Raw genomic sequence first — 21,906 nt, 5'->3', positions numbered from 1 at the left:
TCATCAGAACTTATAAGAGTCTCAGTATAAGTAATCTTTTGATTTGTACTTAAAACTCGACGAATCATGAAACTTTTCGCTGCTACTTTGGCCATCGCTTCCGCTCAGGACTTTGCTGCTTCCGAAGCTGGAGATGATGCACGAACTTTCTCCTTCGGGGATTCTGCTTTCGACTACGGAGACAGTGCTTACGCTGGATTCGATAGCGGAGCCTTCTACGACTCAGCCTACGGCAGCGATTACAACTCTCTTTCTGCTGCGTACAACTACGACGACGCCGACGCTGCCGCCGCTGACGCTGATGCCGCTGTTGCCGACGAGGCCGGACGAGACAAAGACGAGGCTCGATACTTCGGAGTTGTGCAGGCCACCACTACGTCGCCGACCACTCAGACTTTCACCACCACTTCCAGAATCACTAAACACTGCATCAAGTGCGACGTTATGACCCCAGCAAAGTGCGCCGTTGTTGGTCAAACAAACGATGAGGTCAACCAGCCATGCGAAAATGGCGAGGTTTGCTTCCTCGAAGTCCGACGAAGTCATCAAGCTGGTAAGTTGACCCAGATCTGCACTGGCTGCAAGAACGCTCAAGCTTGCTGGGACCTCAAGCAACAGAACTCGATCACAGGAGGCACAGCTTTGAGAGACCTCGCACAGTGCCATCAAATGCACGACACCAACAACCGAATCCCACGACTGGGCTCGATCGCTTCCGTCTGCAGAACTTGCTTTGCCCCTTCAATTTCCGCTTACGCCTCCACCTCCGATGCTAACAAGCCAAATCAATTCTTCGCTGGTAACTCCGACGGACTCTCATTCACCATTCCCAACGGCAGCGGTGTTTCGGCAACTGTGACGCTTTACGGAAGCAATGATGCCACATTCAACGACATCTGGTTCACCAACCGACACGGACTCTCTTCTACATCCAGCTACGATCTTGACTTCTCTCTTCCTATTCTCTCATAATTATTCATTTTGTGAATAATTTTACGAAAAAATTGGCTCGGCAAAATGATTCTGTACTCCTTATTTTCCTTATTTCTGGTGATATCTTAAAAAATAAAACAATCTCGCATATTTAAAAAAATGATATTTGTTTCTTTAGGGTGTTTTCAGTAAGGGAGTTATTGTATTTCTTCGCGTAAATTCAAAGATAAAGAGCAAATTTAGCATTAAAATATTTTCCTGCAAATTTGAAAAAATAAGCCATAGCCTGTGTCCCATACGGGTTTATGATACAGATTCTAGTTAAATCGGCAAAAGAAATATTTTGGAATTGACCAAGCCACAAAAAATCACAACAAGAATTTAAAATGATTTGGCATTTTTCAAAAAAAACGAAAAAGGATAAATCTGGAATAAAAATTTCGAAAATTGTGTGTACCCGGGTTATCCCAAGAGAATTTCTAACCATAAAAATTCACAACGTCATCTTTTTTCATTTTTTATTTTCAAGGATTGTCAGGAAAGCAAAGGCCAGTGTATTCTTTGCCAATAGCACTTGCAATGAGTTTGACATTCGTCTCGTTCTCGAAGAACCCGTCGATTTGTCTTTCAAGTAAAACATTCGCGCTAGGAAAGAAACAGTTAGGCAAGATCTAAGAATGTTTCATTGGTACCTCCACGTGCTAAAACAAGAATAAACAAAAAGCGTTGACAAATAACAAAGCTCTTGTTCCATCAGCGAGATGATATCTCCAAAGTCTTCCTTGATTTCAACGCAATTTTTGAACTCTTCTTGCAAAAATTCCACAAGTAGTTGATCGCTTACGACTTTTTGTCCATCTAATTCTTTCTCAATTTTTTCTAAAAGAGGTTTTTCGTCTGGAGGACTGGCGAAGTAGATTGTTGTTAGGTTCTTCGATTTTAGTGTTTTTGATAGCTCAGTGCCGAATTTCTTTTGATACTTTTCTTCAGACTTCATCTCAATCAGGGTTCAAAAATCTCTCGACAAAATTAACTAGACTCGAGAAATCACGCCCCCGCCCCCCCCTAAGGCCAAAACAAGGGGGCTTCGCCCCCCTTTAGAGTTCCCAGTCCCTAACCCTAACCACTAGCAGAGATTCTAGAGATATTTGATGGCTCGAATGATTACCTCTTTGAAATCAAGGTACGTAGGCAAATTGGTCTTGGTGATTTCGAACCCTTATCTCCAAAATAAAATCCTCGGCCATTTGCCTTCGCCAGTTTTTGTTGTGAATATAGTCGTTCTGAACGCATTCTATTATTCTTTCTCGATATCAATTCTTACATCATCATATCGCCAATGCATCACGGCAATTTTTTCAATTCCATTTATTTCCAAAAATTTTTTCGCCGCTTCTCTGATAAACACTGGCCTCCTTGTGTGCTTGATTATTTCTATCAGTTCTTTGAATTCACCACTTCTTTGTCTGCTTTTGAGTTGAGTTTGCTTCGAAATTTCTTCAGCAGGAATCGTGCTCCAGGGAAATTGTAATTGAGCGCATTTAACATCAGAAGAAAAGTACTCAGCGACTTGGGTGCGGTTGATTGCATCTCGAAACGGCATTTCTCTTGAAAAACGATCGCTATAGATATGCTCTTCCGCGTACTTCAGACCGTAATACTCCATGTTTACTGCATCATGGCCATCGCCATCGTTTCTTGTATAAAAAACAGCGTCGATTTTTCCATCACAAAGCGTTGAAACTTCTGCCGGATCAATTAAGGAGACGACTTTCGAGAGACTTTCTACGTCGACACGCATAGAAGCGTTGATAACTGTTGGCAGTTTTTCCCATTGATTCCAGTTTGGATAGAATATGGGCACAGCGAGTGAACGGTTCAGAGCTTTGGCGATGTACACTGCTTCTCGAAGTCCTTGAAGTTGATTGTTCGGACCCCAGACAAGCACTGGTATAAGAATACGCTTTCCTTTAATAGGGGGTTCTCATGAATTAAAATTCAAAAGCAAGCTGTTTTAAGCTGTAAGAACCCTGCTTCAGTGTTCTTCTCATAATTCGGAATATTCCTTGAAGAACAATTTTTTTGAAAAGTAAAGTTGTTTGGCGGCGATTCTTGTCCTTTCTCTTTTTCTTGTAAATAATTCATTTTATCTTGAAGCTTCTGATTCATTTCCGAAACCGACAATTTCGAGTATGTTTTTCCCAAAAATGCGAAAAATAAAAAAGTTAGAATCAGAATCAGAGTCAATTTTACAGAATTATCTCTTATCATCTTTCTTTTTTGTATTGAGCGAAAAATTCTTGTGGATGTTCTTGGTCTAAGGGTGCTATTTTGAAGAGCTTTCTCGCAATATTTTACATGCGGTTTCGAGTGCACCAGCAGAAACAACCGGCGATTCTCGTCTGCGCCGGTAAAAAAAGAAAAAAAATGATTGCCCAAAAAAAGTTTGGGTTTCTTCTGATTTATTCTTTAATTGTGTTTATTCTTATAAGCCAGAGAATCTTCCTCCAAGAAAAAAGAACAAACAGCTCTAAAGATGAAACGAACCTGAAGTTTTTTATCAACAACGGATCCTACATCCCCCAAAAAACGAACATTCTTCCTTACAAAATTCTTCATTCCCCGAAAGAGCCGCTCGAAGAAATCGAGATTATTTTTGGCATCAAAACAGTTTCAACCAAGCGTCAACGACGAGATGCCATAAGAAGATCTTTCGGAAACGCAAATTTATACAAGCATAAATTCAAAGTCAAGTTTGTCTTCCTTCTCGGGCAAAAAGAAATGGATGAAAATCACGAAATCCTCGAAGAGCTAAAACTCCACGATGATATCTTGTACGGCGAGTTCAAGGAAAACTACTGGAACTTGACAGTCAAGGAGCAAATGTTCTTCTCTTGGACGACGCAAAACGCACCTAATGTTAAATTTGTCTATCGCGGCGATGATGACACTTTTCTGAACCCGCTGAAAATATTGGAGTTTTTTGAGGAAAAATGGGACCTCGCTGAGGATGAGGCGGCAATGTGGGGAATGAAATTTGGCAGTGGATATGACTCAACGATTGAGAAACAAGAGTTCAGAGACAAAATTTAAGGGTATCAAATAATAATGATATAATTATAAGTGATAATAATAAAATAATAAAAAACTTTTAAAAATAATTATTAAAAAATTATAAAATATAAAAACCTTGAGAATATCTAATTTTCAGGGGGGGGGGTCGACGAGAATTTTTTCAAGGTGATCGTAATTTCGCTTAAACACATAGTCAGGATATGAATCTTATATTTTTTGGAATCTACAGATTCTCCCGAATTTGTTGAGTCTAAAATCATTTGATAAAAATTAGATTTAGGGGTCGAAATGAACAAAATTGTAAAGAAATTGACAATTTATGGTGCATTTTCGAGAAAATGGCCCTACTTTGACGAGATTTTTGACCGATTTTTCTGGCCAAAAATTTTTCTAGTTTTCGCCGCCTGATTTTCACAACCCTATTCTATCCACCAGTAAAATCAGATTTTGCCTATCTAATCAGGTTTTCCCGCATTTTTGGTCACGGAAATCCCGATTCTCGTCGACCCCCTCCTTAAATTAAGACAATTGTCAATTGACACCCTTAAAAAGGTGGCCGTATCCAAAGTATCCGGCGTGGGTTTCTGGCTCCGGTGGATTTCTGAACCGAAAAGCACTATTCATGCTCCAGAGTCAAATGCAGCTCATCCCGTTCATAATCATCGACGACGTCTTTGAAGGAATCGTCTTCAAGAAAATGGATTTAGAGCATCGAATTTTCCACGACGAGCGCTTTCTCGCGTTTCCAATAGAAGAAAACACGCCGATTTGCAAACTGCTCAGTGGAATTACTTTGCATTATGCTAAGTTCGACTACGAGTGCATGCTTGACAGTGTCTTCAAATACGCGAGCAAATGCAAAGAAAACCCAAAAATTCGATCGCAGCCGTCTTGTTTCTTTAAGAATTGGTATGCAAGCAGTCTGGAAGCCCCAATTTTCAGGGGGCCGAAATATGCCACACTCGCCAGGCCCGAGTTAGATGAGCCGATCGAGCTGATGCGAAACGGGTCATGTTGTAGCCCTGCAGGGCACTGTGTCGCGCGAAGATGGGACTGCGATTGCCGAAATTGCTCCGATGGTAAAAAATTGCGAGAAATCAACGTTATTTTGAAAACCACGTGACTGGAAAATCCTGCTGCCCGATGATCAAAGTCATTAACACTGACAAGCTTCATCGGGGCATTTATCTTCGGGCGAGTGTCAATGGAACGATTGTCTATCAGTCTGCCAGAAAAGAAGGAAAAATGGCGAAAGCGAGAATTCAGTTTGGAGACCTCGGGGAAGGGAACATGTGGTACGCGTCGATCCTTTTTGGAGATAATTATGCGGCTTACTATGGAAGAGGCTTCTACGCTTGGGTGAAAGACTCCGGCAACGAAAAATGTCCTCCGCCGACGAAATTGGAAGGAAATGGAGGAGAAATCGTCTGTTTTCACGGAATACTCAAAGATCCTTACTAAAAATATTCTGAAAAAAATAACATATACCGCGATTGGCAGTCCTGACTGACTGATTTTTGAAAGATGCACATTGACGTTACAATTCTCCAAAAATTCTCTAAAAACATAGGAGATTTGTAACGTAGATTGCGTAGGCGTCACTGGTTTGACGGAACTCTCAAAGAAGAGACACTAGAGTCAAATTTTAATTGGTTGATTAGCTATTTCACTCGAAAATCAGAATCAGTCAGTCAGAAATGCCAATCGCGGTATTTCTATATAAATAACGACTAATATAATAAATATGATCAAATTTATTTCTGAATGCAGATTTGGTCAACGGCGGCAGATTTTGGCCTGAAGAGTCGGAGGAGATTTCGACCTAAATATATTTGTCCAAAAATTTTTCTTTCTTTTCTTTTAAGGGATCCCCCGGAATCGTCAACTTTTCATTGAAATAACTTTCGTTTTCCCTTATGGATTTTTTAAATTCAATCCGCATATAAAAGCTTATCCCCTAATTACAATTCTAGCGCAGCTTTAGCTCTTTTGGATAAGTGAAACATCCTCAATTTTTGCTTTGAAAAAGACGAATTCCTAAAAAAACGCGTTTTAGGGGGTATAAAGGTGGGAATAACTTTGTTTTGAGGTATCAAAGTTCTCTGATAACTTCTTCAATATGAAAAATGTACCCTCATCTAAATTCAAGCGCAGCTTTAGCATGATTCATCATGTCAGTAAAAAATTTTCTTAAGAAAAACTTTTCGAACCCATTTTTGCCAGTTTTTTAGCTTCAAATTGCCCTCTAGCGCCGAATTACGGCCAAAAATTCTTCTGCGGTTATAATATTCTTAATCAGTAGATTCTAAGCTTTCCAAAGACCCCTTATTTGTCTATTTTGGATGACATTGAAAAGTCGAAAAAAATACGATTTTTACGCTAAGTATAATTTACATGTATTTTTGCGATTTTTGAAGGCCAAAATTTCGGGTTAGGATGTTTGTTAGGGGGTACCATAATATATCAAAATGATCCTCAGAACACGAGAAATCTAAATATCCCACAAAGAGACCCGTTATAAAGCTTTGAAATTCCGGGAGGGGACCCCTTAATACCCTGAAGATAGTTGAACCAGTTCAAGTCGAGGGTGGAAACTACTGTGCCACCAGATTCGTCGTGATTGTAAACTGGAACGATATCAATATCGATATATTCGGAAGGATCTGAATTCGAAAAATGAGCTTTGATATTAAATTTTCTGAGAATTTACCAAAAACACGAGACCCGCATCGGGTTTCTTTGTGTTCCTTTGTCCCACTTTCTGAGCAGTTTTGTTGCATATCTGTTCAAGCTCGAAAATTTCGTTGAATAATGAGAAAAGGGGGATTATTTTAAGCTTTTCCTAGAAAAGTAGGTATGCCGATTTTGAGAGGTATGCGTAAATTGGCGAGTTGGTTGTAAGTTAGTGTCTCTTGTTCGTCCTCGAACGCTCTTTGAAATGCTTTGATGAAGAAATGCAACTCTTTGTCGCTTTCTATCAATTTTCCTCCGAGAAGCTGGCAGGCCTCTTCTGAATCTCGTCTTAAAAAACACATGTTTTCTTTAAACATTCGATTGAAAATTACATCGCGATCCCATAAAATGGATTGTTAACGCCCTGAAAAACCGTCAAAGTGCTGAAAGCTGCATTCTGGCCAAGTTCTTCCCAAGCATTTCCTTTTCTATCCCACGCTTGCAAGATCGAGAAATTGTTAAACATATTCGGTTCATACCACGTAAAATCTTAACAATAAATTTAATAAATCCTAGATTATTTCAAAAAGTTTTTGTGGGGCCCGAAATCGAAAAAAACTGCGAGTGCAGTCTAGGGTCGGCACCGACCACCTACCAAAACCCGACCTGGTCGTGTTTGGTCGGGTTGATTTTGGTATCGACCAACCCAACCTGAGATTTTTATCCTTTATTTGGTCGGTGGTCGGGTTTGGTTGGTCGATGGTCGGTTTATGGTCGGTTTTGGTCGGATTTTGATCGGTTTATGGTCGGGTTGGTCGGTTTTTGGTCGGACACCTACGCATTTTCTTCACCACTCGAGTATTATTTTTGTGAATAACTAAAAGCGAATCATAGTTTGGTTGGATAAAACCGACCCGACCGGACCAAAACCGACCACCGACCGACCAGAAACCGACCAAAAATTAAGGCGACCCGACCAACCAAAGCGACCACAGATTTCGCCCAATTTCTGGGGGACCGACCAACCCGACCTGGGAAAGTCGTGGTCGGTGCCGACCCTAGAGTGCAGTTTTTTCCAGCTCGTTGAGACCAATCGAATGATGGGTCTAACTCCTGATAATTCTAAGGATCGACCGGTTTACCGGCTGGTTACCGGAAAATACGTTGTCACCGGCCGTTTTCGTTCTAGAAGTGATAGACTAATGTTTGACACCGGATATTGTTCCTTATAGTCAGTTCTTCTGCAGGGTAAAAGATGAAGGTTCTATCAATACTCTTAAGAGAGTTATCACTAAAAAGAGAAATTTTTACTAAAATTTTATTGTTGCTGCACGTTCCTAATTTCTAGTCCCATTTTTGCCAAAAATAGTATTTTAGTGATAACTCTCTTCAGAGTATTGATAAAACCCTCATCTTTTACCCTGCAAGAGAACTTACTTTAAGGAACTTTTTCCGGTGTCAAACATTAGTCTATCACTTCTAGAACAAACCGTCCGGTGACAACGTATTTTTCGGAAACCAGCCGGTAAGCCGGTCGATCCTTAGAATTATCAGGAGTTAGACCCATCATTCGACTCGTCTTGACGAGCTGAAGAAAACTGCACTTGCAGTTTTTACGATTTCCGGCCCCAAAAAAGTTTTTGAATCATCCTAACTGAAAATATGACTGGTATCTCTTCTCGCTTACCATCTCTTATATTCTTGTCATGATGGCTTATTGTCCAATCAAACCCATTTTCGTAGAAACAAACTTAAAATTAAAAGGAGAAAAAGATGAATGGTCTCACCAAGAGTCGCGTACAATCCTCTTTCAGGATCGACACTTTGGATTGACCATTTGAAGAGAGAACGTGGCTCCATTTTAACGCAGTAAGGGTCGCAATTTCCATGAGAGTCTCTCACATCGACAGTTAAATAAGAGTACTCTGGATCAAGTTCTCCTAAAGTGTTGCGAGAGATGAAAGAGAAATTATCGAGGATGTTGCCATCGCTGTCCGCCAATTTGCCAATATTGTTTGCCGTCACGAAGCTTTTTGATGCTAGTCAAAGAAGTGGAAAGCGCGAGAAGTGTCTTTGATGGCCTCAAAAGATCGCTAGCCTGACCTGTAGTCCGTCATCGTTCGCCGGTTCAAGTAAGCGACGGTATCTCCAGCCGAGAACTCAGGTCGGTCGAAAATATTTGGCAAAATTTGCATGGCGAAATTGACTATTTTAAAAATCGGCAAATATTATTCCGAAAAAATTGATGAAAAAATACTTATTTGTAGAATATCGTCCTTTGTTTTCGGGCGAGGAAGACTTGCATCCAAAGTTCCGCAAATCTGACGGGCTTCCTGTTTTCTAAAATCCGTTAATGAACAAAATTCTTGAAGCAGGACACTTACAAATCCATTGTGCCTGCATGCAAATTAGTCATTAGCCCCAGACAATTCTTAATCATGGTAATATTTCTGAATTTGCCGTCGAATCGGATTCGCGAAGTGTAAAAGAGCACTGCTCTTGTGTTGCCGTTTTATCGCTTGCTGTCAAGGGGATCCAGCGAGGCACGGCATCGCAAATCATCGATGACGGTTTGCAGGGATTTTTCTGCCAGTCCAGGCCAATTTCTTCGCGGTGAATGGTCAGTTTGGGCAGAGAGTTCAGCTCGGAAAAGGGTGATTCCGAGAATCGAAGATCATTGTAAATTCTGATGTTTTCGAATACTTTTTCGTGATTTGAATAAAAATATAATAAATCAGTCAGTCAGATATGCTAATCGCGGTAATAAGATATACCTAACTTATATGATCACGTTATTTTCTGGTATGTTTAATTCTGGGGTCGGCGACCCATCTTTCAAACAAAGATGGGTTAGGGAAAGATGGGTTTTCCCGAAAGATGGGTAAGATGGGAATGATAGGAAAGATGGGTTTCAAAGATGGGAAAGATGGGTAACCGAAAGGTGGGGAAGATGAGTTCCAAATATGGGAATTATGGGTGTCAGAGAAGGAAATGATGGGTTTTCAGAAACAGGAAATCATCATTATCATTTATCAATGGAAGAATAAAACTGTACATCAGGTTTAGATAACAAGATAGACATCCGATCTTAAAACTGAGTGAAACCCATCTTACCCATCATTTGAACCCATCTTACCCATCTTTGGGAGACCCATCTTTCCCATCTTACAGAATCAGATGATGGGTTATGGAAAGATGGGTTTACCCATCATTCCCATCTTTCCCAGCACCCATCATACGGTATGATTCATACCCATCTTTGAAAGATGGACCGCCGACCCCAGGTTTAATTCAAATCACTTTCATAAGAAAAGATAAACAAGAAAAACACCAAATCCAGCAAAAATAGCAACAGCCAGACCCTTTTTTCGACTTCGCTTTTCTTGCCAATTACTGGTAGTATCCGGTTCGCTTTTATTTTCTTTCTTGATTCCTTCGTTTGTCGGCGCTTGCGTCGCGTTTGTTTCTTTAGTTCTGGAATCAATCATTCTTTTTCCTTGCTTGATATTCTTGCCGTTTAGACCAACTCTCTTTTTTTCTAATTTTCTATCTTTTTCGTTCTCCCCCATATTTATGAGAATGAAATTCGTTTCAAAGCTTTTTGACGGTCGCGTTCCGCAAGATTTCGCGAGAAAATAGGCGCTCCAGATGAAAATTTTCAAAGTGACGGATATCTTTTATTTCTGTAAAAAAAGTGTTGCGTTTTTACATGTTTTTAATTGCATCATTTATTCTATTTTCGAGCTTCTTCGTGTTTCCTTCTAAGTGAACACAGAGATTTTCTTCATTTCTCAGGTCGAGGCAGGCTTTTTCTCGGAGGATTCCGTTGAAAGCCACGTCTTTTCAGTTGTTGAAAAAAATTATATAAACACTAATAGTCTAATTCAATTTTCGAATTCAACAATTTCCTTCAATAGGGATTGTGAGAGCTTTTTTGTCATTTGAGCAACATTTGCCATGCTTCTCGCACTCTCCGCTGTCATGAACGCGCAAGGACCAGCAATGTAGTCCGGCCAGAACTGCTTCGCCCACTGATCTTCCGAAATTGTTATTCCCTTTTCTTTCAGCCAGGGATGATTGTGCGCTTTCAAGTAGAAATGTTCATTTGAAATTTCAAATTTTCCGTACCTTTTGCTTTATTCCATCTTTTGCCTAAAATAGTATCTTTTGCTCCTTCCTCTCCCAATTTCTCAATAATTTTCGCAGGGTAAAAAGCAACATCGTCGTCAATCAAAAGATAAAACTTTGCCGAGCCGCAGAATCGCTCAAAGTACTCATAAGAAGATTTCGTTTTCAGAATGAGATTGTCGTAAGTGTCGTCGAAGTCGCCGATGATCCAGTCGTTTTCGTTTTCTATCGGGGTTTCTGATTTTCCGAGAAGGAAGAAATACGCGAAATTTATTTGCTTCTTCTCCAGCTCTAGAAAAAAGGGGATCAAAAAGCGCGAAAACATCGTTAGGTTAGGGTTAGGGTAAGGGGTTAGGGTTGGGCTTAACCTTCGAAATATCGGCGAAGAAGAAGTCGATTTCCCCGATTTTTATGGGCAGTGTTGACGATTATTATCAGTTCTTTTTCTGGACATTTCGGCGCTTCGATGAAACCAACCTCCCAAGATTCATTTGTTTTCCAATTTTCCGGGAGCGCTTCAAATGTCTTGCATGATTTAAGTTTTTTGACTTCCTTATCGAGATCCTCAAAGTCATTTTCTATGATTTCTTCTTCTTCCGTCATTTCTTGTTCTTCCATCATTTCGAGCCGAGGAATATTCTGATCAATCGATTGATTGCACTCATTTTCGAAAGAATAAATGTCACGAGCAGCGCCCTTCTTCTGGTTTCCGAAATAGTAAAACATTTATTTTCTTGCTTATAAGTTATAAGTTATAACAAACCAGTTCCCAAAACTTAAAAAAGTAAAATAACGGAATAATTTTCAATTTTGCTTCGTTTTTCTTTAGTATTCATTTTCTCTTTATTTTCTTCGTTTTCTCGAGCTTCTTTTTCGCTTGCGGAGCTAATTCATAAAGTCAATATTAATTTTTCTTGTGCAAAGATGATTCTTGTCAATGAGAAATGTAAATGCAAAAATATTTCAAGCTCAATTGGAATCTAGAAAATCTGTTTTCACGAAAGAGATTTGACTTCGAAACGCGGTTGTTTGATTTTTCATTATTTATTATCCCCGTCGGCATTTGACATTTCAATAATCACTAACCTGAGGTAAGCCAATTTTAATGGCGATGGGAAAGGAATTTTCGTTAGTAAAATGTACAAATTTTTCGATACAAGTTGTTTGGATTTTTGAACTACCGGTATTATCGGTTTTCAATTTAATAATATTCTCAACTTTTTCTTGAAAAAACTTACGGTTAGTATTTTTCTCTGCTCGTTTCTTTTTGTTTTTTCCTAAAAGAAGAATGAATGGATGAAGATAAAGAAGGAGGATTAACTTACCTTTTATTTTTCTCGAAGTTGACAATTTACGGTCAATAATTTTTCTCTCAAAAGAGCCTCATTTTTCTTTTTCAAATTTAATCACTTCGAGATAACGACCGTCAAGTTTGGCTGTGAATGTAAGCCCGTTGTTCACGGCCTGACGCATTGATCATGATTAGTCTTTATATAAGCTTGTCATTATTAATTATTTCAAATTTATTCTGCAACAAAAATATGACATGAGCAAATTATTTTTGGCAATATGTTTATAATGAAGGGAATTTGCCCTTTATCTGCCCCCTTTTAAAATAAACTTTTAAGAATCTCTCGCTTCAGTTTGCAAAAATCAAATCAAATCTCATTTACAGGTTTTTGTCGCTAAAACTTAATTTTCTATTACAGTTTGAAAATTCAAAACATGTAACTGATCCAGTTTACCCAAGAGATATTGATGCGGCTAACTCGACAAGATAAATGAAATTCGTAAATTTATTGTGGAAATAACTCAAAAAAGGGCCCATCTTTTTATTTGCCTAAAAATCTTTTTAAGCTTAGCCGGCCAGGGTGCACCAGCTATGGAACAGGGATCAAAGGGGTCTCTAACCGAAGTGATTTTGATTTTCGAAAAACGGAAGAAACTGTAGGGATATTTATCGATTAGCTACCCTTAGGTTACCTATAGTCTATAGACTACCCTTTGTTAGGGTAAGGGTTCGGAAAAAGGCTTATTTTGAGAATAACTGCATGCACCATGTATGGTGCATTGCTACAATAGCGCCGACACCTCTGATGGTGTTTTGGCCGGTAAGCAATATTTTTCCGAAAAATTCGCCGAACAGTCTCTCTCTTCGAATTGGAGGACTCTATCCGATGCTGAAACCAAAACCCAAATCCGAACCCAAACCCGAACCCAAACCAAGGACCCAAAAATGAACGCAGTAGACTTTGAATTGAATTTTTAAAGAAGATACGCAGGTGATGCACCACTCACGGAGCATTAGGCCGGTAGGGTCAAAATGACACTTTGACCGGCTAAGGTTAAAAGCTTTTTAACGAGCCTTACTCGTTCCGCGTACGTTGAATGCAGATGGTTTTATTCGTCCGAGGCGTTATTATTGAAAAATTATCAGTTTTTTCTAGGAAAATGATGAGAACAACAACTGCATTTCTGGCCGTTGCGATTTTTCTCGGAACATTTTGTTACTTACTTTTCTATTCCTGCGAGACTCAAGAAACTTTGGACGTTCGAATTAAAGCCAGCGGAATTTCGAGAGAAGAAGAGAAAATCATTTCGGACGCAATTTTCGAGGAAGAAAAAATTGAAGATTTTCAGCTGAAAAAATGGGACAGAAGCAAATCTATTGGATTTTTACGTAAAGTCTTTCGACTCTCATCGATGCCTGAAACTTTTTAGATTGTGGAAAATGTGGCGGTACATCTATGGACAGAACGTTGGGTCCTGTTGTGAGGAAATTATCGACCAGAGAGGACGATAAATATATCGGAAATTTGCACTACGATTGGTCATATTTTGAGCTTTTTGAAAAAGACTCTGTTGAGCCGATTATTTTGTTAAGAGATCCAGTTGAAAGGTAGATTTTTCGACGGACTAAAAATAAGGCCAAAAACGCCTAAGGCGTGGCCAAAAGGGTGTATTTTTTATCAGACCTTTTGTCAAGGCTGAATGTCTTTTTTGATGAAATTGTCAATAAAAATCAAAATTAAGGTCAGTGTCGAATTATCACTTCAAAAAGACGATTCCTGCCGTCGCAAAAAGCAAGCAACCGACCTACGTAAAATTCATGAAGAGCACTTTCGACACGTTTCTTGAGCAGCCAGAGGTCATGGTCGATTTTGCACACTTGTGGATCGACAGTTTTGCCGGCTTGTCGATGATTGACGGACTCATGTCGGATGATTACTACGGGAAAGGATTTTAGACGCTTGTTTTTTCTTCCTTGATTTCAAGGTTTTCGAAATCCAATTTAAAAGAACATCGACGCGAAAAATTTACAAAAACGATCGGGAAAAAATGGATCAAATTTTCCGCGATCGGGAATTGATGAGACTGAATGCTACTTGGTCCCTGAATTTGGCTGCAGACAGACTTGAGAATATGGGCTGGTTTGGAATTCTGGAGAAAATGGAAGACTCCGAAAAGCTTTTATCGTAGGAATTTATCAAGCTAGATTCTCATCATGATTTTTTCTTAAGAAATTATATTGGAGAAAACATCAAGTTGGCGCATGCTCGAAAGACCGCAGATTTGACCGGGCGAAAACCAAAGGCGTCTGATTCAGGTTTTTAAGGACCCCTCCCCCCCGTCAGCTTTTTTCGAAAAATCAAATCTCGGAATTTTAAAATTTTGACCCCGGAAATGGATTCTACGGGTAAAAAAATCGATTTTCGAGGCTTCTTTTTGGGGGTCTATCTCGAGTCTCACACCCTTAAAATCGCATTTGAAAATTGGATTTTTCGCCAAAAATTGATGAATTTGCCCAAATTTTGACAGGAAAATGGAATTTTCTTAGTCAAAAATTCCTCTAATCAAGTTTTTGAAGCAAGTTTAACCAGAGGACGCAAGAAGAACCAAAAACATGGTGTTTTTAAAAATTATCATTTTTCGAAAAGAAGAGCTGACGGGGGCGGTCCTTAAACAAAAAATTTTTAAAAATAATTTTTAGTTCTTGAAAAATTAAACGCTCTCAAACCGCTTAACAAATGGCTTTACGAATTCGCGAATCGGCTCTTTGATGCTCGAGTCGAATTCTTCAAAACAGGAGTTTACAAACGACCCGTTCGGAAACCCATGCCAGAGATGAGCTGCCTCTGCACTCGGCTGATTATGTACTGCGCTGGCGGAGAACTGGACTTTTGGATAAGCGAAGAAGCGCCCGAAGGATACGAAATGTTGTTCTGGAATTACCTGAGAGCGTTGGGAGTTCAAGTTCCGAATGATAAACTGCCAAGTTCCGAAAAATCTTTCAGCCTCGAATTTCTATAATTTTTTATGTTCGAGAATTTGAATCATCAATTGAGATGCTGATTTTCTGTAAGAGTACATCTTTATTTGGACGAAAATGAATAAATCGGAAGCGAACCTTATTTGCCAGAGCATTTCCGTTCGACCTTGAGCTTGAGACGCGAAAGCGCTCCATCAAACAGATCCAAAGAAGAAATTATCCAAAGCGGAAATCGACAAATCTGGAGTTTGAGTCTCACTGGTTCTTAATGATGATTTGGTGATAAATTTTGGTCAAGAATCGACGAAAAGTTCGAAAATTTTTGACCAAAATTTTGGTCAAACTTATCAAGAATCGAAAAATCGTCTCAAAAAATCAAGTTTTCTGTCGCATTTTTTAAACCAACAATACTGTATTTACCGCTGATTCACGAAAGAGCAATTTCTTGCGATAACAAGCGGCTTCACGCGATGCGATAGCGCTAAAGAAATCAGAAAGAGAGAAAAAATGCGATAGTCACGGGTGAGAAAAGCGAGATCCGGATCTTTCTGAAAGAAAAATGGCCGAAGCGCGGGTATCCTGTGCTGGAAGGAGTTTCCTTTTTTAGAGCGGCGCGCGAGATCGAACAAAACAGATCATTCCGGTGAAAGAGCTTTTCCGAAAATAAATCCCAGGGGATACAGATCCCGGCTCCTTTTCCTGTACGGGCCAGGCCGCAATCACAGAATATCGAATTTGTTTTCGTAGAGAGAATCGTCTTTTGAAGGAATTTCTTCTTGGTTTTAGGTAAGCTCAAGAAAATGAAATATATTATTCGGTAAATATTTGAGCCGCATGCGGCTTTTTTATTTTTAGAGGGATTTTTAAAATTATTCCATTGGGTTTTTTTTAAAGAATTTTGATCAAAAATCTTGAGAGGAAAATTCGATCGAAAATGAAATAGCCGCGCGCGGCTTTTTGCAGGTAAATCTCAATATGATAATTTTTATGTGAAAAACTCTGTAATACGGCTTTCAGATCAAGTTGAATATTAAAGCCGCGTGTCATTAACTTATAATCCAAGCATTCTTCGATAAAATTCATCAATATGAAATTCTTCGAAAATCATTATGAAACAATTTACTCCCTTTTTCCTGGAAATATGATACAGTAAATCGCAAGCTAGACTGTCTGTATAATGCACTACCGCTTTTGCTGCTCCGGGGCCGCCGATTTCCCTCGGGGCCCGAGGCGAATCGATTTCCTTTCGCGCCATACGGAAGTCGCCTCGCTCACTAGCCCCCGGCACGACCAAAAGCCATTCCATCAAAAGCACATTCGATATTCCTCCGCATTTTTAAACCTTTTTCTTCAGCAAAATATAGATCAGAAAAATGGAAGACTCCGGAAACGCCAGCGATAATAACATTGTTGTCATCAAAACCAAAGAGCCGAAAAGCAAAAGTGATTCTTCTTCATCTCCTAATAAAGGTAAAAATTATTGAGAGAAAATCAAACAAAAGCCGCACGCGGCTTTTTCAAATGAACTTTTGATAAAAAAATTTTTTTTTTACAAAAAGATTTTTTTTCAGATTTTAACTAAGATTATGCCTTTTTTGAAGTTAATTATTATTTTTTTGAAAGAAGAATAAATTTTGATGCATCAATAAAAAATATGCCTCGCTTTAAATCTGAATTCAATTTCCTCCCATTCGCGCTTGCATCGATAGATCCCGGAGACGCGGGCTTGATGCATTAGCTCCTGCTCCGATCGATATCCTAACACCTTCTCGGTAATAATGGCGGATACACAGTGTACGCGATTTCTTTTTTCGAAAAGGAGATGACTTTATAACCCTGGCCTTTTCTTGCTCTTGACTCTTCGCAGCGGGAGATCGCGAGTTTTTAAATGAATCGGCTTCCGTTCCATCGCGGGATTCGATTTGCCTCTCCTCAAGCTCTTGGTAATCTTTGCCCTTGAGAAGCTCTCTCGGGAAGAAGGAAGTGGGCCTGAGCTCAGGGACCGGATCAGGCGTCTTCCGCCAGGCGGGATGCTGCTTGCGTGGCGGAAGTGGCCTTCCTCGTCAATTTCGTCAATTTCGACGATCTCTCAACTTCCGCCGCGAGTCTGGATCACTCGAAAGCGATTGACGCATGGCGGAAGTGGCAGACGATACAATACAAAATTGCTTTTTTGAAATATTTTTGATAATATTTAATTGAAAGAAAGATCTGATAAGATTTGAATATTTCCTCGCCCCGGAAAATTTCTTCCGCTTCTGTCGATCATTTTGTTCCGCTGGGAAGGAATTTTTTTCCGGAGGAATTTTCAACGATTCTCAAGTCTGTCATATCAAGATTTTGATGATTTTGAGGAGTACACGCCTAAGATTGTTAGTTTATCGTTCGAGACAGATTTCAAGATAGTATATTTTCCATCTAGTATATTTCTTGGCTCAGATTTCTCAAAAACGCGTTATTTCTGACTACATTAAGCCGGGTCCAAATGGATTCATTTTCAACCTCTTTGACTTTTGGCCCGGGGCGAGAGCTTTGACCGATCGATTTCTTTCTCGCAGCAAAAAAGGAGAAGACAGACGGACGCCAACTTCCGCGATCCTATAAGCCGATTCATCTTCCCCGCCGGAGTCATTGATTTCGGATTACTGCTGCTCTTTCCAGTCTCTTTACTAGCTTATTAACATGGCATAAGGGTTGACTCTTTCCACCGAAGAAAAGTATTATTGATAATTTTGAAAATTTACGAAACAGCGAAAAATTCTCGAAAATCTTAAATTTCATTTTGTTTTGTTCAGGTTTTGACGTGAACATCACTCTTTGGCAATTCCTTTTGGAGCTATTGATGGAACCCAGCTCACGTGATCTGATCAGCTGGACTTCAAAAGAGGGCGAATTCAAGCTGCACCAGTCGGAAGAAGTCGCCCGTCTTTGGGGAATGCGAAAAAACAAGAATAACATGAATTATGACAAGCTTTCCCGGGCACTGAGATATTACTACGACAAGGTAAAAATCAACAACGATTTTTTCGTCTTCCCAAGCTTTCAATTCAGAACATCATCCAAAAAGTCTCCGGTCAAAAGTTTGTCTACCGCTTCGTCCAATTTCCTGAAAACTTCAACCACTCCGAAATCGAAGTCGACACCACAGTCGAAACCCTTCCTTCTCCACCTTCCCTCACTCTTGCTAGTTATCGATTTTCGCCAGAAAAAACAGCGGCTTCTCCAAAGCCGGCGGATTCTCCGGCCAAGACACCTCGCAAAAGACAGCGACCAAAAACGGAGAAGAAAAAGGCTCTACCAGCTATTGAACCGACTTCTCAAGGTTCGTAAAGACAAAAACAAAAAATTCAATCAATCTATTATTGATATTTCTCTTCAGGAGTTCCGGCTGAAACTCTTTCTGAAATCCTGAGCCTAGCAAATCAACTTGGCATGGGAGAAGGAGCCGAGGGACTACAGAACTTGCAGAACCTCCAAACTCTTCTTGGTAAGCTTCAATTAACTGAAAGCCAGCCCAAATTCATTTTCTTTTAGCGCTCCAGCAGCTGCTCGAAATGACTGGCTCCGCAAACAACGAAGAATCCAACTCTGCGACGATCGAAGAAATCGAGCCGGACACAACTTCTTCTGAATATTTTTCGTCGCCGGAAAACCTGACTGAGCAAGAAAAGCCCCTTGATCTCTCGAAACCAAAAAAGATCAAGCTCGATAGCGCTTGAAAAAAATGAGAAAACACTATCTTCATTCATAAATTTCTTCATCAGCTCTTATCTAACTGGTACGCAGCTCCTGTACAAAAATACTATTTGTCACCGACTTTCTTCATTTTCCAAAAATAACTGTTGTTCATTTCATAATAAAGGATATTTACTGAAATAAATTGAAAAGCAGATGAAATGTTCCGGACTAAACTTCTACGCAAAAGACAGAAAATGGCCTGCAGAACTGAGTCAATCGTAATACAGTCTCATTCATTTTTTCTAGAACCAATACTTACCAAGCAAGTTTGTTTTTCAGTAAAATTAGTTTTCGTTAGTAAAGGAGCCTCGTAGCAACAAAAAACGGTTTGATAGCTCAGCCAGCAAAATGCAGCAACCTCCGATGATTTTGAATGTTCAGCAAAATGCGCCTCAACAACGTAAGATTTTTTTTTAATTCAAAATTTTCGCAAATATTCACAATTTAGCTTACTACCAACCCCCACCCTCCCCGCAACCAATGCCGGTCGTTATGCAGCAAAGAAAGTCGGACAACTCATGCGCCTATTTCATCGTCGGCGTAATTTGCTGCCCTTGCATTTTCTTCGTTTTTATGATTATCCTTGGAGGCATTGGAGCAGCTGTTTCACGGGATAAGTAAGTCAAATTTTCATGCATTTGTTCAAAAAGAAATTCAGCTTGGGGCCCCGTAACAACCCGTACAATTTCACGACTGAGTTTTCTGATCAAGGATCGATTAATTCATTGATTGTTGGAATCTGCGATGGTGATAACGAGTACTCTGTTTCTGGCACTGGAACTTTTCAGTGAGTATTTTTTCTTAAATGAAATGAATTATTTTTTCATTCACTTTTTCTTCAGATCATCGAATTATCCAGAGAGTAACTACAACTCAAATTCTCAGTGCACCAACAGATTCTCCTCCTCAACGGATGGACTCACTTTCGACTTCACTTCCTTTGAAATCGAAGAATTTTGGGACAATCTCGTTTTCCGTGATGACGCTGGAGAACAATATGCCTTCACTGGAACTCAATCGGTAAAGACGCTACTGGGGTATTTTTGTCCTTTTCATCGTCTATTTCAGGAAACACGATTCTCCTTCGCTTCGTCTTTCGTCGACGTCCATTTCCAATCCGATCACGTAGTGCAAAAGGCCGGCTTTTCCGTCCAAGTCTCTGACGGATACGAAGAAGATAACGAGGTCTCAATCATTTATCCAGATGTCAAGTTTACCGGAGAAACTCCAGAAAAAGAACAATGAAAAATTTTCTTTATAAAAGAAGCAAAACTGGGCATCATCTGTTGCTTCTTGAAAGAATACCTGCTTAAAAAATAAAAAAATCGAATACTTGGAAAAATCTTTTAACTTTTTTGTGAAGAACAAATATCTTGGCAGTGGAAACTGTACAGTTAAAAAAACGCTCAGAGAAGACCGCCAAGTTGGCTCTTTCCAGGCTCAACATATTTCGTCGTTCGCATCCGGAGAAATTCGCGTTCTCTCTCTCTGTAGCCATGGAAGAGCTTTTCAAACTCCGGAGCGAGATTGACAGTTTCTTTGAAGCGACCAGGGCCCATTTCACCGGCGATTCCGCCGTTTTCCCAAGTTTCCTGGCAGTTCAGATTTTGCGACTAAACATTATGAAAAGGAGCCAACTAGAAATTCGTTTACCGCTCCGAGTAAATCGCGGTTTCCAACAAGAATACGATAGTTGTTTTCCGGCTCTCTTCTTTTCAGACTTTCTCGAAGGATTTTGCACTGTTCTTGGTGCTGGCGGATTGTGTTGTCATCGCCAAGGACTTTTCCGATCCAGTTTTTCATCTTGATTTCGCCTTAAAAATGCATCAAAAAACCCGGCTATGCAAATGCTTACCAATAGTTAAATCGCCGTTCTTGAAACTGTGTCTTTTCACGCCAATGTTGCTGGTTTTGTACAAGCAATCGTAAAGATGTTTATTTCTCGCCATGACCGCGTGGATGCTACTGTAGTTGTTGTAGTCTTCCTCGAATTCCCTATTCAGCGTCAGCATTCGTGTTTTGTCATTGTTAGTTTCGCAGTGAAGCGACAAAAATACAGCCAAGGTGTACTCGCTCGGTAGCAGGTCCATTCGCTTATGCCTGTAGTTGTAGAGCCCGCTATCGTAGCGTTCGATGTTTGGTGCTTGGATCATGACGAGGGGAAGATTCACGCCGTTTTTGTCTGAAAGGAGAGTTGCTCAAACATTATCAAAAGGTGCCTCGGCTCGGCGACAACTCGTTCATTTACCTTCGATCATTTGTGTCTTCCGATAGGGCTTGGCTCTTCCTTTACCACCATTCGCTGATGGCGTGAAAAGAACAGGAACATCGGGATCTTCTTGCGGTTCATTCTTCATTATTTCTTCCGCTTTTTCAATGATCTGTTTCGTTTTCGGCTCTAGAAATCGATAAAAACGCTCGTCAAAGAAGTCTTTTACCAATAATGCAGTATTCCTCCTCGTCTCTTCGCTCCACCCAACTAAACAAGTATCTGACCCTGCAGTCGGGTATCAGATCATCTTCCGCATCCGGGTCTTTTCGATCATGCTTCACCGCCGCCAGTCTTTCATTGTAGCGATTGTCGTCGTAGGCATCCTGCAGCGATAGTTCCAAATGATCCAGATCTTGTGGATACGGGTCTAAACAGAAAATTTGCGAATACTTATAAGCGATTCTTGCCCACTTCTTTACAATCAAAAATTAAATCGAGTTGGACCAAACTAGCGATTTTCATTTCTTACCCCGATTTTTGCGTCTGTCCATTTCTTCCTTGGTCAATCGCGGCTCGTCGGCGGGAACTTCCATTTGAATCCTCTTCACGAAACTCTGCTCTTTGATCGGCTTGTCTGTCCCTCTCAGTTTTGTGGCGTCTTTTGCTTTTCGCTGAAAAACGAGATTAAGGTGTTTTCGAGAATCGGATGCCTCGAGCTTCCGAAACGAAATACACAAGAAAGAAAAAAAACAAGAACATTTTAGGAAATATCTCTCTTACCTTTCGAAACATAATCTTTTTCTTCGAGCACGCTAGAAATCGGATTTTCCGTTTTTCTTCAAAAGAAAATGGATTATTTTAATTTTCAAAATATCGA

The 21,906-nt window shown here is 40.0% G+C and overlaps 7 protein-coding genes and 1 long non-coding RNA gene across 8 annotated transcripts; 3 read left to right on the top strand and 5 right to left on the bottom strand.

Moving 5' to 3' along the window:
* Nucleotides 1–1,457: 1,457 nt before the first annotated feature.
* LOC145711502 (uncharacterized) lies at nucleotides 1,458–2,984 on the bottom strand. The gene is made up of 5 exons (XM_081789193.1): nucleotides 2,963–2,984; nucleotides 2,258–2,901; nucleotides 2,151–2,216; nucleotides 1,626–1,930; nucleotides 1,458–1,578 (listed from the first exon to the last, which is right to left on the bottom strand). The coding sequence occupies exons 1-5, from the start codon at nucleotides 2,982–2,984 to the stop codon at nucleotides 1,458–1,460; spliced, it is 1,158 nt and encodes a 385-aa protein (XP_081645319.1).
* A 2,778-nt stretch (nucleotides 2,985–5,762) lies between these two features.
* Nucleotides 5,763–6,821, bottom strand: LOC145711501 (uncharacterized). The gene is made up of 3 exons (XR_014135193.1): nucleotides 6,719–6,821; nucleotides 6,564–6,671; nucleotides 5,763–5,830 (listed from the first exon to the last, which is right to left on the bottom strand). It is a non-coding gene; the product is annotated as an uncharacterized LOC145711501 (long non-coding RNA).
* Nucleotides 6,822–6,839: 18 nt separating this feature from the next.
* LOC145711500 (uncharacterized) lies at nucleotides 6,840–9,377 on the bottom strand. Its single transcript, XM_081789192.1, has 7 exons — nucleotides 9,066–9,377; nucleotides 8,939–9,021; nucleotides 8,785–8,887; nucleotides 8,469–8,710; nucleotides 8,369–8,431; nucleotides 7,074–7,230; nucleotides 6,840–7,029 (listed from the first exon to the last, which is right to left on the bottom strand). Exons 1-7 carry the CDS (start codon nucleotides 9,119–9,121, stop codon nucleotides 6,840–6,842), a joined length of 894 nt encoding a protein of 297 aa, XP_081645318.1. The 5' UTR covers nucleotides 9,122–9,377.
* Nucleotides 9,378–10,003: 626 nt separating this feature from the next.
* LOC145707607 (beta-1,3-galactosyltransferase 1-like) lies at nucleotides 10,004–11,500 on the bottom strand. Its single transcript, XM_081785165.1, has 3 exons — nucleotides 11,178–11,500; nucleotides 10,810–11,100; nucleotides 10,004–10,765 (listed from the first exon to the last, which is right to left on the bottom strand). The coding sequence occupies exons 1-3, from the start codon at nucleotides 11,428–11,430 to the stop codon at nucleotides 10,566–10,568; spliced, it is 744 nt and encodes a 247-aa protein (XP_081641291.1). The 5' UTR covers nucleotides 11,431–11,500; the 3' UTR covers nucleotides 10,004–10,565.
* Nucleotides 11,501–13,260: 1,760 nt separating this feature from the next.
* On the top strand, nucleotides 13,261–14,285 carry LOC145704463 (uncharacterized). Its single transcript, XM_081781919.1, has 3 exons — nucleotides 13,261–13,489; nucleotides 13,531–13,708; nucleotides 13,843–14,285. Exons 1-3 carry the CDS (start codon nucleotides 13,261–13,263, stop codon nucleotides 14,054–14,056), a joined length of 621 nt encoding a protein of 206 aa, XP_081638045.1. The 3' UTR covers nucleotides 14,057–14,285.
* A 2,115-nt stretch (nucleotides 14,286–16,400) lies between these two features.
* LOC145703553 (uncharacterized) lies at nucleotides 16,401–18,943 on the top strand. The gene is made up of 5 exons (XM_081780932.1): nucleotides 16,401–16,549; nucleotides 17,875–18,083; nucleotides 18,131–18,401; nucleotides 18,459–18,566; nucleotides 18,614–18,943. The coding sequence occupies exons 1-5, from the start codon at nucleotides 16,453–16,455 to the stop codon at nucleotides 18,796–18,798; spliced, it is 870 nt and encodes a 289-aa protein (XP_081637058.1). The 5' UTR covers nucleotides 16,401–16,452; the 3' UTR covers nucleotides 18,799–18,943.
* Nucleotides 18,944–19,119: 176 nt separating this feature from the next.
* On the top strand, nucleotides 19,120–20,147 carry LOC145711282 (uncharacterized). The gene is made up of 5 exons (XM_081789004.1): nucleotides 19,120–19,217; nucleotides 19,266–19,434; nucleotides 19,476–19,604; nucleotides 19,660–19,837; nucleotides 19,886–20,147. Exons 1-5 carry the CDS (start codon nucleotides 19,166–19,168, stop codon nucleotides 20,060–20,062), a joined length of 705 nt encoding a protein of 234 aa, XP_081645130.1. The 5' UTR covers nucleotides 19,120–19,165; the 3' UTR covers nucleotides 20,063–20,147.
* A 9-nt stretch (nucleotides 20,148–20,156) lies between these two features.
* LOC145711281 (uncharacterized) lies at nucleotides 20,157–21,889 on the bottom strand. The gene is made up of 7 exons (XM_081789003.1): nucleotides 21,810–21,889; nucleotides 21,559–21,700; nucleotides 21,256–21,456; nucleotides 21,066–21,215; nucleotides 20,673–20,999; nucleotides 20,471–20,631; nucleotides 20,157–20,430 (listed from the first exon to the last, which is right to left on the bottom strand). The coding sequence occupies exons 1-7, from the start codon at nucleotides 21,819–21,821 to the stop codon at nucleotides 20,224–20,226; spliced, it is 1,200 nt and encodes a 399-aa protein (XP_081645129.1). The 5' UTR covers nucleotides 21,822–21,889; the 3' UTR covers nucleotides 20,157–20,223.
* Nucleotides 21,890–21,906: the final 17 nt, after the last annotated feature.

Source organism: Oikopleura dioica, chromosome 1 (genome assembly GCF_907165135.1).
Source record: "Oikopleura dioica chromosome 1, OKI2018_I68_1.0, whole genome shotgun sequence".
NCBI lineage: Eukaryota > Metazoa > Chordata > Appendicularia > Copelata > Oikopleuridae > Oikopleura > Oikopleura dioica.
Note: the sequence above shows the minus strand (reverse complement) of the source record. Positions and strands in the feature narration are given on the sequence as shown.

What these genes read in the sequence shown, in the direction of transcription:
- LOC145711502 (XM_081789193.1), bottom strand. Translation starts at nt 2,984, where the DNA reads ATGAGAAGAACACTGAAGCAGG. An exon ending in GAGAAGAACACTGAAGCAGG is followed by an intron (nt 2,902 to 2,962) that starts GTTCTTACAGCT and finishes CCCCTATTAAAG; the next exon opens with GAAAGCGTATTCTTATACCA. An exon ending in TGCATTGGCGATATGATGAT is followed by an intron (nt 2,217 to 2,257) that starts GTAAGAATTGAT and finishes GAATGCGTTCAG; the next exon opens with AACGACTATATTCACAACAA.
- LOC145711500 (XM_081789192.1), bottom strand. Translation starts at nt 9,121, where the DNA reads ATGATTAAGAATTGTCTGGGGCTAATGACTAATTTGCATGCAGGCACA. An exon ending in CATGCAGGCACAATGGATTT is followed by an intron (nt 9,022 to 9,065) that starts GTAAGTGTCCTG and finishes AACGGATTTTAG; the next exon opens with AAAACAGGAAGCCCGTCAGA. An exon ending in CGAACGATGACGGACTACAG is followed by an intron (nt 8,711 to 8,784) that starts GTCAGGCTAGCG and finishes AGCATCAAAAAG; the next exon opens with CTTCGTGACGGCAAACAATA.
- LOC145707607 (XM_081785165.1), bottom strand. Translation starts at nt 11,430, where the DNA reads ATGATGGAAGAACAAGAAATGACGGAAGAAGAAGAAATCATAGAAAAT. An exon ending in TCTTCGCCGATATTTCGAAG is followed by an intron (nt 11,101 to 11,177) that starts GTTAAGCCCAAC and finishes CCTTTTTTCTAG; the next exon opens with AGCTGGAGAAGAAGCAAATA. An exon ending in AAGATGGAATAAAGCAAAAG is followed by an intron (nt 10,766 to 10,809) that starts GTACGGAAAATT and finishes TCTACTTGAAAG; the next exon opens with CGCACAATCATCCCTGGCTG.
- LOC145704463 (XM_081781919.1), top strand. Translation starts at nt 13,261, where the DNA reads ATGATGAGAACAACAACTGCATTTCTGGCCGTTGCGATTTTTCTCGGA. An exon ending in CAAATCTATTGGATTTTTAC is followed by an intron (nt 13,490 to 13,530) that starts GTAAAGTCTTTC and finishes GAAACTTTTTAG; the next exon opens with ATTGTGGAAAATGTGGCGGT. An exon ending in TTAAGAGATCCAGTTGAAAG is followed by an intron (nt 13,709 to 13,842) that starts GTAGATTTTTCG and finishes ATCAAAATTAAG; the next exon opens with GTCAGTGTCGAATTATCACT.
- LOC145703553 (XM_081780932.1), top strand. Translation starts at nt 16,453, where the DNA reads ATGGAAGACTCCGGAAACGCCAGCGATAATAACATTGTTGTCATCAAA. An exon ending in TTCTTCATCTCCTAATAAAG is followed by an intron (nt 16,550 to 17,874) that starts GTAAAAATTATT and finishes TGTTTTGTTCAG; the next exon opens with GTTTTGACGTGAACATCACT. An exon ending in TGAGATATTACTACGACAAG is followed by an intron (nt 18,084 to 18,130) that starts GTAAAAATCAAC and finishes CTTTCAATTCAG; the next exon opens with AACATCATCCAAAAAGTCTC.
- LOC145711282 (XM_081789004.1), top strand. Translation starts at nt 19,166, where the DNA reads ATGCAGCAACCTCCGATGATTTTGAATGTTCAGCAAAATGCGCCTCAA. An exon ending in GCAAAATGCGCCTCAACAAC is followed by an intron (nt 19,218 to 19,265) that starts GTAAGATTTTTT and finishes TTCACAATTTAG; the next exon opens with CTTACTACCAACCCCCACCC. An exon ending in CCTTCACTGGAACTCAATCG is followed by an intron (nt 19,838 to 19,885) that starts GTAAAGACGCTA and finishes CGTCTATTTCAG; the next exon opens with GAAACACGATTCTCCTTCGC.
- LOC145711281 (XM_081789003.1), bottom strand. An exon ending in GGAGGAATACTGCATTATTG is followed by an intron (nt 21,216 to 21,255) that starts GTAAAAGACTTC and finishes ATCGATTTCTAG; the next exon opens with AGCCGAAAACGAAACAGATC. An exon ending in ACCGCGATTTACTCGGAGCG is followed by an intron (nt 20,431 to 20,470) that starts GTAAACGAATTT and finishes CATAATGTTTAG; the next exon opens with TCGCAAAATCTGAACTGCCA.